Raw genomic sequence first — 20,949 nt, 5'->3', positions numbered from 1 at the left:
CTATCTGTTTTGCTTTGTAAACTGTACAGTAATAAAAGATCTGTGAATCTTTTCAGCCCGTGATTGGTGTATTTCCTTTGTGGTACTCAGCCTTGATATTTCTTTGTTCTTTCATCGCAGTGAGAAATGCGGCGTAGGTGCATAGTCAAGGTAGAACATTGGGCCTGTTTGGGATGGGGAAAGAGTGCTCAACTGCAACAACAGAAGTGTCACCAACAGCAATGTAATGCATTTTTTAGCCTTATGGCTCTGAAGTCAAGGTAGTTGTTGATGAAATTAGCCAAAAGGTTGGCATGAAGTTAATTGAATACATCTAGAAATGGAAAAGCTTTGTTTGTGTGTTTATTTATTTGTTAGGCATTCCGAACCCGTGGGTAACTGGGCACAACAATAGCATAAAGTGAGTTCACAGCTTAGGTTACAGAAAAGGCATGTTACATTAATGGCTAGGCACATCACCCAATGGTTGTCACCATTTCTAAGCGATCAGAGGGGATAGAGGATGTCTATCGTGCCCAGTACTAACTCAGCAGACTGCTGAAGATCCAGTCCATGGCAAGGACATGAGGGCTAAAATCTACAGAACTATGAACATAGCAGTGCGACCTTTGTAAAATGGGATCCAATTCCTTGGATCTCTTACTGGCATTGCTAAATGGCCAGAAAAAATGGCGTTATCAACGTGCCTCGCAGTGGAGGGTTCGTGTGTATGGAAATTGACCTTGTCCCATTCAAGCACCTCCAGAACCATGAGCTTGCATGGGGGGGTGTGCTAGCACACCCAGTCCTTCTCACAGATCCAGAGGTTATTGGTTTCACAACGCAGGTCATTCCACTTCCGGGTAGGGTGTGTCTCGGCACAGTCCTCGCTGTTTATGTCGTTTGGCTCCCCTTCATTCCAGAAACTGAAAAAAAAGGTAAGAGGTCACTAAAGAATAGGGAGGGGGATTATGACAGTCTAAGGAGTTTATACACAGCAGGGAAAGAGATTGTGGCAATCCTGAGATTTTATACACAGCGGGCAAGGGGATTGTGACAATCCTGATATTTTATACACAGCATAGTGTTGGAGAATAAAGAGTCCACAGTGTGGCCACTGTCTCGGTTGAAAGGGTGCATATTTTAGCTTCTGCACCTCTGCATACAAATGGGGTTCAGTACAATAACATCAGAACACACAGAAAGAACCGAAAAAAAAATAGATTCTCATAAAACACACTAGAAGTATATGTTATTGTTTGTGCTGGCACAGATGTCAGAGATAGAAGTAATAGTCGAAGGATTTCAGCATGTCAAATATTTAAAGGATTCACTGAATACACACTAACAGTTATGCAGAGAATGGAGGCTAGCACAGGGACAACACGCTGGTCTTGGAAGCAAAACCATGCAGAGCAGAAGTTCAAATCCCATATCCGCGCTTAAAAAAAACTATTCATGTGATCTATACACTCTTTAAGAAAATGGTGTTGAAAATGATTCATAGTGTGCCACCCCGTGAGTAAAAATATTGTTTCTACTCCCACAACAAACTGTAACTTCTTATGTTTGCTATTAAACACAGTCACCATAAGCTGCGTACCCCTCCTCCCCATGGGCATCTTTTATTTCCCCCTCGAGGGACCAGCCACACAGCTTTGAGACACTGCTTTAGGAGCATGTCCATAATAGGCAGTTTTTGTGGTTTCCATCTGGCTTCATTTCTTTGGCAGAGTTGCTTCTACTCGCTGTGTTTGGCAGTCCAGGTTGCAACACCCCACATATAGTAATTGTCAATAACATAGCTCCTTTCACCATTGGTATGGTCCGAACAAGCTGTTGGTTGAACGCCCTCGGGGGTGGAGGGGAGAGAACCAAAGTCCAGCTATGGGACATTTGTGTGTGTGCATTTTAGCCATTGCAAAGGTAGGAGGGGGTGGCCAATTCCGGCTAGCTACCCATGTCAAGCTGACATATGGATGGGTGCTGGGAGGCATTCAGGAGAGTATGCGAGAGCAGGAGGCTCATTATGTGTGCAGCTAGACCGAATGTTTGTTGTGGGAGATATCTGCATTCTTATGGCATGGGGTGTTGTGCAATGTGTCTTAGAGTAGTGTATGATATCAGATCTGTGCGGGTGGGTGGCCGTGCTTTCGGCTATCTTCCATAAGCATGGAGTGTGATACGTGACAGTGAGGCTTGGATGGTCACTTGGTTTCGTCGATGCAGCTTGAGTTTGGCACACATAGCCCACACTTTGATTTTCACCTAAACACTACACAATGAGTGGACTCTTAACAGCGCCTAGATATTAACCTGGATTCAATACACATATAATAAAGATTGGGTCGGACAGCTCATCACCAGGGGAGAATAACCTCTCATTGAACACCAGAAAATGTCTCATGCTGTAAACACTACACCATACACTTTTAATCAAAGAGCCTGACCTTTCTAAGCTTAATTTTATCCCATCAGTGGTGCAGTATGTTATGTTATGTTACTATGCTTTTGTACTGCACCAAATCACCAATGTAGTAGTTTCAAAGCACCAACACCTTGTCGGTGGCACATTCTGACCCCGCCAGGGAAAAACAAGACTCAAGTCTGCCCGGAAGGAGCGCATGAGCACAGTGAAATAAGAGAAGGGATATGTGAGGAAAGAGTTTGCAGAGAGAAGTAGTTCAGCCTCCACTAAGGCAATCAGCATATGGTTAGAAACCATGTCAGAGAGCACAAATGGTAGCAAGGCTCACATAGTTGCCAACATGACGATTCCAATCTGTAGGTGCTTATCCAGTCCTGGTTTTTTTCTTTGCATTCTTGTATTCTTAACTCTTAGATCAAGGGCGTCTCTCGCCCGGGCGTCTTAAGCGAAGGGCAGATGAAGAAAAGAGCAATTCCTATTTGGACCTGTGCAGACCAGGAGGACCCAGGGCCTGAACCCCTGCTCAGACAGCAGGTAAGCATGCACCAACATGTGTTTACTCCCTCTGTCCCCACAGGCCTGCTTACTCTCTGTTCTCTCCTCTTCTCCCTTTCTACCTTTTCCTTTCTCCTCCCCTTACTTTCTTGTATGCGCTTACTCTACCAGAATTGTCCCTGGACCTAGTATGATAGCAACCTCGTCTGTCTGTTGTTTTCCCCCCACCCTTCCAGCACTATCTGAAATGTCGTCAGGCCTAGTACGATAGTCGCTTGTTTTGTTCCTCCACTCCCTTTCTGCACCCCTCTCCCTCACCTTTTGTTTTTCTCCGGCTCTACCAGAAATGTCATCAGGCCTTGTACGGTAGTCGCCTGTCTGTTTCCATTTCCTTCCCACTCTCCCCCTCCCTTCCTTATCTATGTTTTAGCTCTTGCACTATCTGAAATGTCGTCAGGTCAAGTACGATAGTTAATGTCACATCCTTACTGTTCATGGCCTGTAAGAATGTCATTGTATTTTCCCTTGTTCCCTCCCATGCCTTGAAGCGCTTTGAAACACAATGTGTATAGGCGCTATATAAATAAACTATCATATCATATTAAACTATCATAGCCATGGTGGGGAAAAAAGGAACAAAGGTCAGTATTGGGAAAGGAAGTAAGGGATGATTACAACTCCCACTAATACATTGGGGGCGGGAAGACCAAATTATATACCCTGGGCACAGATGGATAAGGCAAACCTACTAAAATCACTGCCCCCGCTATCAGGTGGAGCTAGCAAGTGTATATACGCCTTTGAGAAACACATTGCAGGGGTGCCCCTGGCCATAGGAGATGTTAAAGGTTTACTCGTGTCAGCAGTAGGGGACCAATCAGACTGGGTGTGGGCAAAAGCAGGTTTCCCGGGAATAACACTGGATAGTGACAGACATAATGGCGCTGCCTTCAATACAGTGCGCGCGTTTGGGACGCAGTGAGGGAAACATTTCCAGGCACGCCAGATTTACAGTCAGTAACGCAATGCACTATGAATGATGGGGAAGAAGTTATGGATTACATTTTTCGACTACAGGAGATGTGGAGTGCTGAAATGGGTACACCATATGACCAGTCAACATTTTTATTTTACTTATAATAAAGAGAGGGCTCCCAAAAGTGCAAAAAGCGCTTGACAAAATAGCAGGGATTGAAGCAAAAGGATGGCCAGAGATACAGAGCATAATAGTGCACCATTGCAAAATAATCATGGGTCGAGAGAAGGTGGTGGCACAAAAAAGGCTGGCAGACGAGGCCAAGTTAGTACAAACGAAACTGCTGAAGGTCGCTGCAGCTGTAGCAGCACTCCCACACGATAGCTAAATGGAGGAGGAGGAGGGGCGACTGGTAGCGATACAGGGGAGGATGGCTGCAAATTAGGCAGACAACAGACAGAGACAGTGGAATGGACAGGAGGAATACGGAGGACAACAGTGGCAAGTGTGGCACCCCAGCAACAGAAGAGGTGGGTACAGGGGGCGAAGAGGAGGTGGACAGGGATACAGAGGTAATGGCGGAAATGGGGGACCAGGACCCAGAGAGGGGCAAGGAAACTGTTGGAATTGTGGGAGGTGGGGACATTTCTCGTGCGAGTGCAGAAGCAGGCCTAACCTGAATTACCAAGATGACCAATATTATGGGCACCCCCACCCGGGGAGCCCATACGGGGTGCCCCGGGATGGGGGAAGAGAACAACAAGACCAAAGGGGGCAAGAGCAAAACAGGGAAAGACCACACAACGTTCAACAACATCCACAAAGCAGTGAGCACCTACCCTACACTCAAAACAACCCTTTCACTACAACATCCAACAGCGCGCCAGCCCCATATGGAGGAGTAGCAGTAGTTTCAGGTAACGTTTTCAGCCAAGGGGGAACAACTAGGCATCCAGTATAGGACAGCCCACAGAGAACACTCACGTGTCCAATCCTTTCGACAACCTTCAATGCAAGCGAGGAACCATTGATAGGAGCAGAGATAGGAAATAAACAATTCATCTTTATGGTAGATTCGGGAGCCGAAAAATCATGCATACGTGAAGGCCGGTTTCCGCTATCTAATTGTAAATTGGAGACGCAGGGGTTCTCTGGGGCGGTGGTCGAAATTCCTTACACAGAAGATTTGGACGTGACAGTCGGGGGAAAAACAGTAAAGGCACCCCTATTGTATTATGAGCAATCCCCCGTCAACCTGCTGGGAAGGGATCTCCTCGGCAAACTGAACATGCTATTTCATTTACAAAAAGAGGAGGGATTGTGTGCTCAAACCCAGGGATGTGTTCTATGCGTGTAATGCTGGTGATATATTCAAGAGCGACATGCCAAGAGGTGCGCGGCATACCCGTGAACCCAATATGTTCATCCAAGGGTTAAAAACATTAGCACGGGTGGTCCCAGAGTTGAAAAAACTAGAATGGAGAGTACCAGCAGAATTTGTCTTCCGCCCAATAGCCCGCCCCGTGATAATGCCAGGAACAGTGATGTCACTGGACATACATGCAGTACAAATCACAGCCAAAAGAATAGCTGTAATTGCAATGGACATACATGGCTGTGAGTGGCGTACCGTATTATGCATAAACGCCGACATTGCACTCCAAGATTTGTCAGACGAGGAGCTTTTCACAAATTCAGAGAGTGATGGAGAAATAGTCATGGAAATAGCCATCCCTTGTGAAATAATGATACAGCAGAGACAGGTGCCAGTGCAGTTAATGGCAGTAGTGGGCGCCCCACCTTCGTTCTTTAATGATGACATGCAGTTGGTGCCCTGGCAGTTGTGGTCCCCATGACGTAGAACTACTACGCGGGTCACACCAGTAAAGATCAATCTCAAGCCTGGAGCAATTCTGCCCCGGGTCAAACAATACCTCTTGTCCCGGGAAGCAGAAGAGGGAATAAAAGAAACAATAAATGCCCTACTTGCACAGGGGATAATAGTACCCTCGAACTCCCCGTGTAACACCTGTATTTACCCAATCAAAAAAGCGAAAGGAAGGGCCTGGAGGATGATCCAGGACCTACGCCCACTAAATGACGTCATCCAGAAAGAGTTCCCTTTGGTCCCGAACCCAGCATCCATTCTATGCAGCATCCCAAAAATGCATCTCACTTCACCACGGTGGATTTGAAAAACGCATTGTTCTCAATACCACTCGCAGAAGAGTGCAGATACCTGACAGCATTCACCCTAGGGGGGAGGAGGTACGAACACTGCAGATTGCCCCAGGGTTATTGCGAAAGTCCAAGCATATTCAACAGAATATTGCATGAAGATCTTGGACACATGACTGCTGACAGCACAATAATACAGTACGTGGACGATTTGTTAATTTGCAGCAAAAACGAGGGAGAGTGTAGAAAAGACTCCATTGCCCTTTTGACATTACAAGTCCAAAAGGGGTACAAGGTGGACAAAGAAAAGTTGCAATATTGTCAACACGAGGTGCTGTACCTAGGGCAATTGATCTCAAAAGATGGCAAGAAAATTATCCCAGACAGAGTAGCAGCTATCTCGGCTGTTTGGGGACCAAAGACAGTGAAAGACATGCAACAATTCCTAGGGATGTGCAACTATTGTCGGGCCTGGATATTAGACTATGCTGCATACACATGCCCATTGCTCCAGGCACTCAAAGAAGCACAAAAGGAAAATACAGAAATACAGTGGGACTCAGAGTCGTGCGATGCATTCACATCACTCAAAGAACTCATTTCAAGCGCACCAATGCTCGCAAACCCAGATTATGAACGCGAGTTCTACCTGTTCTCGCACTGCAAGGGGGCACTCATGACAGCAGTCTTAATGCAGAAAACATCACTAGGTCACAAGCCTCTGGCATACTACACCGGGACATTGGACGCAGTAATGCAGGGACATTTCTCGTGCAAACAGGCTCTCGCAGCTGCCGTATTCGCCATTGAGAAGAGCGCCACCATAGTAATGGGGTGCTCACTGACACTGTATGTAGAACACTCATTGTTCGTCATACTTGAGCGACCAAAAAGCACATTAACCACACAGAGAGACACCGCATATGAGGCAATACTGTCAAGCACCAATATACATGTGGTAAAATGCAAGGTGGTTAATCCCGCAAGATTCATCTCAAAGCCATGCACTGTGGAGGATATACAGGCACATGATTGTGCAACATATCAGGGTGAGGACAATGATACAACTGTAGTGAGCGAGAACGTACTGGCGGAGGGAGAGGTATTTTTCATAGATGGGTCAGCTTCCATAAATTCCGAAACTGGAGAAAAACATGTGGGGGTGGCGGTCGTGCGAATGGAAGAAGGTGAGTACGAGGTCCTAATACAGCAGCGACTGCCGGCTCATTTCTCAGAACAGGCAGCAGAACTGGTAGCATTAATTGAAGCACTACGCGCAGCAAGGGGGTGCGCAGTAACAATTTACACAGATTCAGCCTACATGGCCACAACAGTACACGGAGGGTTTGCCAGGTGGGGAAGAAGGGGGTTCAACAGGGCCGATGGTTCACCCGTACAACATGCAGAACTACTAAAGGAACTCATAGAAGCGTTGAAAGAACCCACCAATAGTGGGTAGCAATAGTGAAATGCCAGGCCCACACCAATAATACTGATTTTGTCTCTTTGGGAATGCGGCAGCAGATGCGGCTGCCAAAGAGGTATCATATTTAACAAAGGAAAACACAGGTGAGTACATAGTGCAGAGAGAATCGGAGGACGATGTTCCGGACGGGTACAATGCCATGCCAGTGTCTCAAATATTGGAGCTACAGGAAGGGGCAGCTGAGGACGAAAAAGAGCTGTGGACAAAAAGGGGGTGCACCCAGTCCGCGACTGATTTATTATGGCAGCAAGACAACACAGGTAAAGTAGTAATGCCAACTAAGTTATTAGAAATAGCATTCCAGCAGCTACACTTCCCAGTACACAATGCAAGACAACACATCGCGGCCGAGATACAAGAACACTGGTTCATTCCAGAGTTACAGGAACAACTGTCTAAGCTAGAAATGGAATGTACAACGTGCCAGATATACAACTCCGGCATGACTTTAAGAACACTGAGGGGAAGGATAACCAAGCCGGTAGGACCGTTCAGAGAGCTTCATATAGATTATGCAGATATGGGTGAAAGATGCAACGGAGCGAGGTACATGATAGTGGTAGTTTGCCCCTTTTCACAGTGGGTAGAGGCAGGTCCATGTGCCCGCCCAGATGCTAAGTGAGCTGCGAAGTTTCTAGTGCGGGAAGTATTCCCCCGCTGGTGAATTTGTGATGTAATTCGCTCTGACAACGGCACACATTTTGTGAACAATCTCTTTAAAGAAGTAACATCATTGCTAGGGATAAAACATACATTATGCTCGATTTATCACCCGCAAAGCAACGGTATGGTAGAAAAGATAAACGGATTACTAAAATGGAGACTCTCAAAATTGTGTTTCACCCTTAAGAAAAATTGGGTGCACTGTCTCCACTTGGCCCTGTTTGAGCTGAGGAATCAGCCCAGCAAGGGCCACCATTTGTCGCCCCATGAGATTGTGACAGGGAGACGAATGCACACAGCACACTCACCTCTCCGTAGACCTTCAGATACACACAGAAGTGCTACTGTACTAGGAGAGGAATTCAATGACTACCTGACTAAGCTCACTAAGGCAGCACTAATGATAGCCAGACAACTTGCACCACCATTCATAAGTGACAGGGAAAATGAAACACACACTCCAGAGAAAGAAAGCCCAACAGGTCAGCTGGAACCAGGTGAAATGGTATATGTTAGGAGTTTAGTACGTAGGTGGAATGCTCCAAGATTTCATGGCCCATACGAGGTGGTGTTTTGCACACCCACAGAGGTGAAAGTGAAGGGCTTGAGATATTGGATACATTTGACAGACGTCCGAAAAGCCTATGAGAGCGTGGGACCAGTAGAAAGTGCAGAGGGCCCCGACAGGCAAAATGTGCAAGAATAAGACAGTAATTGTGTAAAAAAAAAATGTACGCACCTGGGCATGCAAGGTTTACTAAAATGACCACTGTATTATGACAATGTTTATGACAAGATGTGAAACAGTATTAAATGAAATGACCTGTCTCTCTCTCTCTCTTTCTGTTTCTCTCTCTCTCTCTCTCTCTCTCTCTCCCTCTCTCTCTCTCTCTCTCTCTCTCCAGATCATCACTCCAAGGTGGAAATACAAGAATGATTGCAACTATATGCTTAATGTAACCTTTTTATGTTTCAACATATAGGAGTAACCATGGCAACGAACAGGCCGCCTGCAACAATTAGCAATAGGGACGCTAGGAGTAGAAATGTCTTTGATTTACGAACATACTCATACGAATGCGGGTTGACTGTCTGTGCTATTATATTTTTCACACTCATGTTTGGCTTAACAATATATTGGATAATAACATTTATCTGCATTGAGATACACGAGGGGGGAGGTAATGGAACCAGCATGGAAAATGTAAGCAAACCGTTTAAGGAGGGTAACTATTTAATATGGGATGGCTTTCAGCTGGTATGGGGGTATGGCCCACATCCAGACCAGGCAAAACGTCAGAACGATACTAACAACAAGTCGACCACTCCTCTAAAGCCCCAACGCAATGCTATACATTTTAGTGTACATGAACTAAATGACCAGCATCCATCTGTTATATCATGGTTATATGACACCACTGCTACCCCGCTCACACCGACAACCGGTCCTCCCAGAGAAAATGACTACACAACAGAGAGAATGAAAGAGAATATCAAAATGGCTGACAAGTTTATGACTCTGTATGAGGAGTGGGAGAAGGGGGCCGGGGAGAGGGAGTCACTGTTGCACAAAGCCAGGCACGCAAAAACATTCCTTAAAAACAGGAGAAGGAGGGAGGTGGGTAGGAAGAGATATGACGAATACTAAGGCCTGGGACTAGATATGATAGAAGATCCCAGGCACCCACACCAGTCGAATAAATGGTATGCAGACATGAGCTCCACAGCTAAACGAACAACTAATGAAAGCTGCTAAGTGTGCTCCCTGATCCCCCTGCCTCAGGCACACCTAAAGTTTTAATGCCACAAGAGTTGCCTCTTGCAGATGCCCAGTGTCTCCTCCATCTCACTCTGTGCAGAATTAAGAACACCTTCCAGGCACACACGGTATCTTTTGAAATGCTGCAGAACGAGAAAACGTGCTACTCAAGAGCCAAAGGAGTGGTATGTTAAAAAGAACCGTTCTTCATAATAAAAGGAACATTATTTTCGGAAAACAAATGGAAAGATGATGTGGTAACGTGCAAGGATGAAGCACTGCGAGGGCTGTTGACCGAAAAACTGCAATGGATTGCAAAGACGTGTGCCGCAGTCTGGTCAGAACATGTGGCCAAATTGACCTGGGTGAGCGCTATAGAAAAAGCATTGAAACTACAGAAAGAAATCTCAAATGAACTTTGCTTCTTGGGAGAAGGGAAAATTGACATGGGAAGAAACACGAACTGCAGCAAAAGCCTAATGATCCCAGATATGAGGAAAGGAACAGCGGCCCTAATGGACACTTACTGGGTCTGTGGCAAACGGGCGTACATGCAGCTCGCACCATCATGGAGGGGCACGTCTTCCCTGGCGACACTGCATTCAGCTCTAATGGTAATACCGGAGAGCCACCTCGGAGAAGGGGGCGGACGACGACTCAAGCTGCAGCCAACGCCTCACCCACTGAAGAGCCACCACTGTATGCCCTATCAAACTATATCTCAAAGGCCTCCTCAGAACTTTTGGCACAGATCCCAGACAGGTACAGGTTATTCAGCTCAGCGGAAAGCTTCTTCGCCTCCCTCATTCCAAGCATTCAGGCCTGGGCAAATGCAAAGTGGCAATAGATTACACGGTGGGAGCTGATTCAATTGGCCAACGACACTGAAGAAGGGTTCAACGTGATCAAGGTGGAGCTAAGGGCTCTGAGACTAATGACAATGCAAAACAGGTATGTCCTAGACCTGTTGACGGCAATGGATGGAGGTGTTTGCCGAAAAATCCAAAGTGCCTGTTGCACTTTTGTACCTTCTGAAGATGCTGATAATTGGACACTATCACACGTCATCGCTGCAGTGCACAACCTAGGGGAACGCATGAAGAAAGAAGGTGGCACAGACCCAAGTACGTGGTTCGATAACATTTTTTCATGGGTACCTTCCCGGATGGGGCTTGCAGTCAAACTACTAATGCCCGTCATCTTATTTTTACTTGTGATTTTTTGTGTGTGCCAGTTGGGTCTTCGATGCTGCGCAAATGTAGTCCCAAATGGAACAATGATGATGGTGACAATGGGCAACGCCAGAGGAGGGGCACGGGCGCAACAGCAAGCACACGTACAAACTGGTGAGAATTCAGAGTCCAAGTATAGAATGGTACCTATATATTATGACGGGGATATAGTGGGCAGGTTATATCATACCACAATAAAGGAGCCCCGTGAACTAGAGTGGTACACGGAGGTATGGGTGGACCTGGAGGGAGATGGGGGATGTATATATATGACCTGCACACCAGATGAGTATGCTTGAAGGGGGGAGATCCTCCGGGGGGTTTGCAGATCTTGGATGCCAATAAAGGGAACGCCAGCCTGGGAAGAAGCAGTGTTAGCTGAGAAGGAGCGCGAACGACTGGGGGAGCTAAGTTATTCGTTACTTAAGTAACGAAAGGGGGGAATGTAGGTTAGGGTAGGTCAATAAGACCCCTCCTCCCACTGCATGTCCCACCCTGGTGAAGACTCATGACTCGTCGGCAGCCCATCCGCCCCCGGGCCCAGGCGGCAGGGCGGCTGCAGACCGACACGTGAGGCTGCACCACCACCTTATGTGGCAGAGCACAGACGCCATCTTGTATTAAGCCATCCCCATCTTGCTAGAAACGTGTAGATCTAACCCAGGCAGAGCAAACATGCACACTGAAAGCTGCAGAGTGACCCCCACTCGACTGCGCTCACAGTGACCCACACTTCCCCCACCTCCCACTGCATGGCAGATCCGCTGAGGACTCGTTCTCACGAGCCACCAGACACGAGCAAACAACAAAATAAAACACTGTAGCTGTTGACCTTCCGCAGTACATCATTGCCCCAGCCATGAACGGGAACATTAGGAAGTAACTGAGACCAGCCCAAACCCTGCAGGCCCTGACCCTGTACCAAGCCCCCCAACGTTAGACGGCGTAACGCCTCACACCCATACCTACCCCGAAAACTCTTGCAATGTGTAGAAACCATTTATGTAATGTATGTCCTGTTGACTAACGTTCGCTGCTAATGTGAAGGAGAATGGGTAAAGAGTAAATATGCAACCGATATTGTTTATAATGTAGAGATGTACAAAGACTGGCTAGCTGATAACAATGTGTAATAACATGTGTTGCCCTCTTTAAACAGACACTTGCCTAACACTACCTCACGTTCGTATGTCAACTATAGATGTGAATTGTTATGCTAAAGAGTATGGTCCCCAGTTAGTATTCCTTCTAATGCAAATGCATATGAGTCCTTTTTAGAGACACATGTGTTGTTATTCGCCCCGCACCCACGGGACAGTATACCGCCTTGTGCAAAATGCCACGCACAGAGCTGCAAGGCCATTTCCCCCTCCTCCTGCCCAGGCCCTCTAGAGATAGCTGGTGTTCAAACAGCACAGCTTCGCCTCCCCTCCCGACCCTGCTGGACCCATTTCAAGCATCCGCCTTCCCCATGTCAGAGGCCGCCACAGCCTGACTGCATGACTTACGAGCTACCTGGTCCTAAATCCCACCGTCTCTCAGGCACCAGTCACATGCCCCCCACGGGCCAGTAGTACCTCCATCGACCCCAAGTTAATGACCCTAAAAAGGGGGGCACACAAACATGTACCAACAGATCGTAATACCATCCCTCACCTAAAATGCCAAGACAGGGTGGTCAAGCAACCCCTCCCATGCCCCTGACTATGCACATGAGACCAGATTGTTTGAACCTAAGGTATCCTCCAAACTGATGTATTGAGACACTCTAGATCGCATATCATTGTTCCTGTCCCCATATTGATCTAAGGTCAGCGCTACAAGAGTTGCAAATCAATGGAAAGCATAAAGTGTGACGAATGGGTGGGAATGTGTGGCCAAAAGGGCAGATGTTAGTTTAGTTATCAATCATCGTTACAAGGCATGTCCGGCCCGGCACTCCACCCCGATGAGCCCAGCTGACCTTCCACCCCACGTGGCGCAGCACCAACGTCCGCCAATCCTGGAGAAGCAACTGTATACAATGTATACCACCTAGCCATCACCACCCAATCCCTAAGACTATGTGCCCCCTATAGCTTGTGTCATGCGTGACGCAGTTCTGTAATAAGTAGGACTGTCTTTGCCATTGTCGAACAGAGCGCTCTCGGAGTTTGCAGAGTCCTTTGCATGCCCTATATCGATCTATATAAAGCTCTTTTGATCTCACCCGCACTTGGTCCTGGCCTCATTCACCTTCTGGGGTGTGTCCTTTATTGCCTCTCACTAAGGGGGGTGCGTTTCTGGGGACGCTTACGTTCACCCATTGCATTTGATAAGGCAACTTAGATGTTCAAAGATGGCCGTTGCTCTGAATTAATTAGATTTGAAATTGATGATGGTCAAGATGTAGCGAATGGTCACACGTAGTTCACATAGTTTTTTGTACGTTTTCTGAGAAATGAGTAGTTTGTAATAAGATATGGCTTGCATTTACAGATCTCACAAGGCACTTTACCATGAGGCATTGGTCACATTATTCCAGTGGATAACACTGTCCATGCATCTAAACTACCTTAATTTAGGTAAGACGTGGAGCACCGATGACTTGTCTGAATGTTGGGAATCACACTCCACAGATAATTGCCATTAATCATCAATTGTCATGACCTAATGAAAGAGTACTAACAACTTGAGGAGAAATTGTTCGAGTGAGTGAGTAGCATACATGCACATTATGTATAGTGGCAATACGAGCGAATTGAGAGTCTCATGTGCCTATGGTATGCTCAGGGTACTGTACACATACCGTAAAACTATGTAACAGGTACAAGGGTGATTCAGAATAATGTATACTATGCCATATTAGAGATAGTTTGTGCGTTATGAGGTTGTAATTATGCCGATGTACATAGGAAATAAGTCAAATACATTTATTGAAGCTAGAAATATGAAGTTTGACATGTTTGAGTAAGATTGTTACATATTTGTTTGGGTGATTCATTTCTAGTCACAGCATTACATTTTTTTGTCATATCATATTTTTTGTAGATACAACATAACTGATATAGCCATGAAGAAGCTCCCTAGCCTCCACTGAAGTAAAGTTGTGGGCTATGCGAAACACGTGTCGGCTTTTTTGGATAATTATACTTGTGGATCAAGTGGTTGTCTAATTGGAAAAAATAAACTCAACACAAGGAAAATATGAATTCTGATGATTTAGGTGCACCCACCCAGGCCCTTTGCTCGGACATGGCTGCATGGGGCTGACTCCCACCCTGACACAGCCCTCTCTAACTTTCACCTTACCATCTCCAACGCGCTTAACATTCTTGCCCCTGTGATGAGGGTCCAACTGAAGCCTGCCAAAAAGTGCAACTCTTAGTACTATTACGATCTGGCTGCCCTTAAACGCAAGTGCTGGGCAGCAGAATGGATATGGGGATCCTCAGGTGCACCGTCTAACAAGCTGGCCTGCAGCCTTTTTCAAAGGCAATACAGACCCTGCATCCCATCCAAGAAGAGGGTCCATATTCAAGCCCGAATTTCTGCAGCATCTAACAACACAGCCGAACTTTTCAAAGTCTGTAAGGCCATCCTCTACTGCACCCACCCAGGCCCTTTGCTCGGCCCTAGACCAACGACTAGGTCCTTTTCCTATGAGTCAACTTCAAAATACTCAATGTCAGAAAGAAAGTTTTTTTTAATTCTTGATTTTGACTTTCTTTGTATTACACAGTTGGTTGCCCTGAGAAAGAACTCAATATTATGCTTTTGTATATGTTGCACACTGAGGCTAACCACATATGTCTACACAGCTTTGAAAATTGCTCAGCACGTGTTTATATATGTTTGTTTGTTAATATTCTTCTATGCATTTGTTGATTTAGTTAATGCCTTTGTTTTACATGAATATGAAACACTAAAATTGGAATGCGAACTTAATGCGGAATTACAACTGCATCTCTTAACACTGGCTAAATAAATAAGCTATAGTGATATGTTCAAGGGTTTGTTTGCTCACCTTTCCTGTATTAGAGTTAGCTCAGCAATACAGCTCTCTTTATACTAAGCATGCTAAATAGCTAAGCCTTTACAGAAAATGTATATGTAAAGTGACTAAATATATGTGGTAGGACACCCCCTTTTCGTTTCCTTTGCTCGGCCCTGGCTGCACACTTCACCGCCAAAACACAGGTCATCCTGTCGTCTCTCGCCTCTGACCCACTCATGCGCCAACATCTCTTGGCCCCCCCCTCGGCTGCCCCCTCCACTCCCCCTCTTCTCTCCTCCCTCTCCCCTGTCACACCTGATGAGGTCTCTAGATTAGTCCGGTCTATGGAAGCCTCTTCCAAACAAGTGGTCTACTGCCCTTCCAAAACCATTAAGGACTACATTGACACTCTTGCTCCAGCCTTGCCAGACCTCTGTAGCCTCTCCTTCACCACTGGTGTTTTCCACACTTCTCTCAATCATTCTCTTGTGCACCCTCTGATCCAAAAACATTCTGCCAACCATTCTATTCTGGCAAACTACCACCCAATCTCTATACCTCCTTTCCTGAGAAAACTCCTGGAGAATTTGGCTATCTCCCAGTTTACCCGCCACACTGAATCTGTTGGTTGTCTCCATGACCATCAGTCTGGCTTTAGAGGATCCAGAGGCATGGAAACTGCCTCCTTTCTCTTTGACCGTCCTTCCCAGGTTGAACTTGGGTCTTTTCTCTCCGCTTTCACTTGTGGTGTCCCCCAGGGATTTAACCTATCCCCCTGGTTAGTCAATGTCTACATGGCCCCTCTGGCCTGCAGGATCTCTGCCTTCACTTCCAACTTTCAGTGTTAAGCGTATGACACACATACCTCTTTCAGGCTACCCTCGGCCTCCTCCACCTCCTCCTCGCTCATTCCTGACTGTCTGTCCGCAATTCAGTCTTGGTGTGCTGCGAACAATCTCTACCTTAATGCCAGCAAGACAGAAATGGTCCGAATTGGGAGCCCTGCTCCCGCTTTCCCACTTTCACTCTGGCTGGCCTCCCTTGGCCCTGCGCCCTCACCCACTAGTTAGGCAAAAGATCTGTGGGTCATCTTTGACTCCACTCTCTCCATCTCCATCTCCTCTCCCACTACCAGCTGCACCTCCTCAGAGGTATTTTACACTTTTTCACTTTCCCACGGATGTTTACCGCCTCCAGAGCCCTGGTTCTCTCTAGAATGGAGTACTGCAACAGTCTCTTTCTCAATCTTCCTATGTCTACTCTCTGACCTGTACAACTCACCCAGAACAGAACCGCAAGACTTATCCTTGGCCTGAAGCCCAGGGACCACATCTCTCCAGAGCTGAAATCCCTCCACTAGCTCCCCATGGCTACAAGTATCAAGTTCAAGACCCTCTGCATAGTCTGCAAAACTTTCTGGGTCTGGGGCCCTCACTTTCTACAACTCTTGCTCCCTAAATACTCTCCTTCTAGAGCCCTCCGCTCATCCTCTTCTAACCTTCTGCAGGTGAGCCATTTTTCCAAAGAGAGATTTAGGGGTAAATCTTTATCCTCTGCAGGTGCCTCCCTCTGGAACAGCATCCCTGCCTCTCTCGGTCTTGAGCCAGAGCACCTTAAATTCCGGAAACTCCTCAATACCTTCCTCTTCTCTTCCACTTTCTCGTTCCCTCTCCCTTGCTAACCTCCTTTCTATTCTCACCTAGTACCCTCCGCCTTCTCTTCCCTAACTCTGCTCTGTTTCCGTGGACTGGTCATCTAGTGCACCTCCATAGCCACAAAGGTCCCAGGACCAGAACTTGCCCTTGCCTCTGGGCCTCTGCACTGTGCTCACTACTACTGCACGTCTGGAATTCATTCCATGAGAAGGGTAATCTCTCTGCACTTAACCCAGGGCCCTGCTGGACTGGGCGCACTTGTTCCCCTCCCCCTCCCTTACACTTCCTGTCTGCACACTTACATTACCTAGAATGCAGCAGGCCTAGTTCGCCAGGCCTAGTGCGGTAGCTTTTTGTTTATGTATGTTTTTCTCCTTCTCCTCCCCTCCCTATCACCTCACTCTTTGTCATGAACTTGCACTATCTGAAACATCATTGGCCTAGTATGGTAGTTTATGGATTGTATGTACTTCTCCCTCTCCACCCCCCTTTCTCGCCTTCCTTCTTGTCATGCACTTCCACTAGTAGTAATGCCGTCAGGCCTAGTAAGCTAGTCATTTTTTGATAGCTCATTCGGAAACGTCAAGGCCTAAGAATGACTCTGTATTCCCTTGTTCCCTTCCTACCTTCAGCGCTTTGAAGCACTTCAGTTGTGTATAAGCGCTTTAAAAACACACTATTACAATTGGAATTGATCAGAACTGATATAAAGTGATAATGTGAACATACTTACCAGAATAACTCATTTATTGATTGTGTGCTTACTGGTTTAAATATAGTGTGGCGCAACAGTGGTGGCAGTGATTCTAATGTTTAGCTTTGTCAGATTAGTCCGAACAGGTTAGGACTTCACTTCACCCGTGCAGCCACGTTTCAATTAAATGAGAAGTTGTTATACCAACTGGATTATAATTTAGACAATAGAGCATGTAGGTCTACTGTGAATAAACTTGTTTTTTGTTATTAAATATCTCTGAAAAGATATGGTTAAGATACTCCAGATATCTGTGGGTTTGGATCTTTGTTGTAACATTACTGTACTTAGAGTCTACATTATACATTAACCATGTCCATAATCCAGTCTGCAAGAGTAGGCAGTTTTATTTTCGCATCTAGGCTATAGCTATTCTTCGTTTGGCTAGCAGCAGCGCTAGTCATATACATTTTGTGTTTAGTTCATCTCTACGAAAGATGTCCAATCGATGTCCTTTAAGAGTACCATGTCTGTTTTCATTGATCATGACACTTAACTCCCTTATGAGCTCTTTCCTAAGGCACTTACCACTTTGTACTGCCAAATCATATGTTAGAAGTCAACTGCAATATGACATTTTGTACATTTATCTAGTCTGGTTTGATTGTACCTTTTAACCTAGAGAGGCGGGTATTATATATATATGTATTTGTAGTGAATTAGTGATAATCTGCGACTAGAGACAACGTTTCTGGTGATCTTACGAACATTGTCTAGCTCAGTCCTGAGTTAGTTATTCCACTTGGTCAGTGCTGTGTATTTAGGAAAAGGCATATTCTCCTCAGTAGATGTATCTTTTCTCCATATTAACCCTGAGGTGGATGTTGCACCCACAGCCATTTCAACCAATGAACGGACACTGGGGGTTTGGGGTATTCTGGCTATAGTACTTTGACATTTGTAATCTGTGGCAGTGCCATATTATCAAAGGTCCCGTGTTATCTGAGGGTATCCAAGGCACAACTAAGGGCATTTAAAAAACATTATGTTTATTAGTTTGTCTTAGTTTCCAATAAAACTGTTCACACGTGTATAAAAGACATGAGAAAATATAAAATAGACAATAGTATGACAAATTCATAAAACCTCATCAATTACATTTGTAAAATTGCTTGTGGAACATTCACAACTGTACTACCATTATTTTATTGTAATTAGGTTGATAGAATTAAAAACCTCAATAATGGTAATCTTAAAGGAAGTTCATTACCTGCTACTAATCGTTGCCAAAAGGCCAGGGTAATCACCCAGCCTGTATTATTGACACATTTCTCAAACGATTTCCATCTTAATTTTTGATTGGGTTGGAGGGTCATTCAATAGCCAAATGAACAATGGTTTGAGGGGCTCCGGATCCTTCCAGAATTTATTGAAATTCTTGATAGTGGATCCTTTATTTCTGATGTGTTTTATTTCACCTGGAAGCGGAACATTCATTCTGAATCTTAGAAATTGAGATCGCCAATGTGAGTTCAGTATAGTATAGTGACCCAATATTTGGGAATAATCCCCAGACTCTTGCTGTCCTAAAAGAGATGTCTGTACAATTTGTATTTCTGTATTCCATCCCTTGTGTCTGACCAATCCTTACAAAAAAAACCTCTTTTTCACCTCTTTGGGGTTATCAATTAAAAGGGTTGCATTTGAGGCATTTAAATTTAAAACGATCTCCTATTTGATTTATAAAAATAGCCATGGGTGAATTTTCTTTAGCATTTGTTTGAGGTCTGAGGTCTTCATAGAGTGAATTTCTTGGTGGAGCTATAAGGTTCCTGTAAAATTGTAACAATGTCCAATGACACCAGCTTTTTAATAACACAAACCCCAATTCATGCCTTAGAACAATGGCTGGTATAAAATTTGGTAACAAGAGAACCCCTTTTCGCAATATTCCCTCTATGTTACTGAAGTCAATACTATCTGTAAGGTGTTGGATTTCGATACCAAACATAATCGAGGGCACCACTTTACCATTATAGAAGTCAATCAGGGGCTTGATGGAAAACAGCCGTAATGGTGATCGATCTGTTTCATCTGGGATCTAAAGCCTTTTGCCTTTTCCACCAAGTCCATTATTAGGTCTTCCTTTGTGGGGTTAGATCTCAGATTAAAACCTAGATAGGTTAGTTCATTATTAGTAGATATTTTGCCCTCTCCTGTTCTCCATGTGTAACCCTGTTTTTTTGGCGGGATTTCTAGTAATTCTTAATACTGTCAATTTCAATGCATTTAAACTTATATCATTATCTAAAGTATACTGAAGGAAAGCATTCATTAGGTGTTTTAGGCAAATCAGAGTGTGATCCATGAGTAATATGTCGTTAACATAGGTCAGCCAACTTATTTTTCCATTCCTACATGAGGAGTAACAAAAGTTGCTTTAAACAGAAATTCTCCCATGTCTGATAGGTTGAACAAGCAGGGAGCCAGTACACATCCCTGTCGGAGGCCATTAGAAGTAACTTTTTCGATCGAGACTTGCATGTTCAACCTGATTTTCAACTTGGTCTTCAAGTGGATATAGATAAGGATGTTCAGTAAGCTTGCTTGTCAACCCAATCCTTTCAATTTCTTACGAAATATTGCCCTGTTAACCTTGTCAAGGGCTAAGGACGTATCAATACACGCTATGTAAGTGGCATGCCATTTTTAGTCATGGCTATTTATAATCCATCCACGGTATCGTTAGTCCAAGTTTCCAAGTCGTTTAACACCAGGGCTACAAACAATTTACTGTCTATGTCTAAAATTGCAATAGGCCGGTAATTATATAACGTATAAAATGACTGCCCAATTAGTTGGAATGTTGCTAATGTTTTGAGGGGGAGTTCATGGAATTTGCTGCAGGGGCCACATGAGGAGTTAAAGTCACGTGCCATAATAACGTCACAGATTTTGTCATCTCCAGTAAGTGCCTTTTTTTGGGCTATGGTAGTTCTTCTTGCATTTGTGGGAACAATTCGGTCTCTGATTCTTGTTGGTTCTCAATTAAGGCTTGTCAGGATTCTTCCTCTGTTAGGTGCAAGCCTCTCACACATTTTGTTGAATTCTTTCAATTAACTCTTTTTCTTTGATTTGTTGGTTTATTACTTTACTGATGGAAAATGGATTTTGTCTGTTTCGTGGCTTGTTTCCTTGTCCTCTGTCTGCAATTTCCTTTACTCCTGGCCTTGGGCTTTGCATTTCTATTATCTCCACATACCGGCTGGGGCCAGTGCGACTACATTTTTTAGCACTTGGTTTAATCCCTCCGTTATAGATGCTCGTCCCCTCGTGGTTTTGTCCTTATCCTCTATTTCCAGCTTAATTTCTCTGAGAGTGATTGTGTGTGCTTTAACCTCTATAAAGATGTTGTCATGTTACTAGGC

At 45.2% G+C, this 20,949-nt stretch overlaps 1 protein-coding gene across 3 annotated transcripts in view; it reads right to left on the bottom strand.

Annotated features, from left to right (window-relative positions):
* Positions 1-324: 324 nt before the first annotated feature.
* The window catches only part of LOC138447708 (CD209 antigen-like protein B), a 361,732-nt gene continuing 341,107 nt past the window's right edge, over positions 325-20,949 (bottom strand). For all 3 annotated transcript variants that reach the window (XM_069604002.1, XM_069604003.1, XM_069604004.1), the window contains one exon: positions 325-905. In XM_069604002.1, the coding sequence (XP_069460103.1) occupies positions 773-905 (133 nt within the window). In that variant the 3' untranslated portion in view covers positions 325-772. The remainder of the gene's footprint in view (positions 906-20,949) is intronic.

This window comes from Ambystoma mexicanum, chromosome 3q (genome assembly GCF_040938575.1).
Source record: "Ambystoma mexicanum isolate Mex_15411 chromosome 3q, UKY_AmexF1_1, whole genome shotgun sequence".
In the NCBI taxonomy this organism is placed as follows: Eukaryota; Metazoa; Chordata; class Amphibia; order Caudata; family Ambystomatidae; genus Ambystoma; species Ambystoma mexicanum.
Note: the sequence above shows the minus strand (reverse complement) of the source record. Positions and strands in the feature narration are given on the sequence as shown.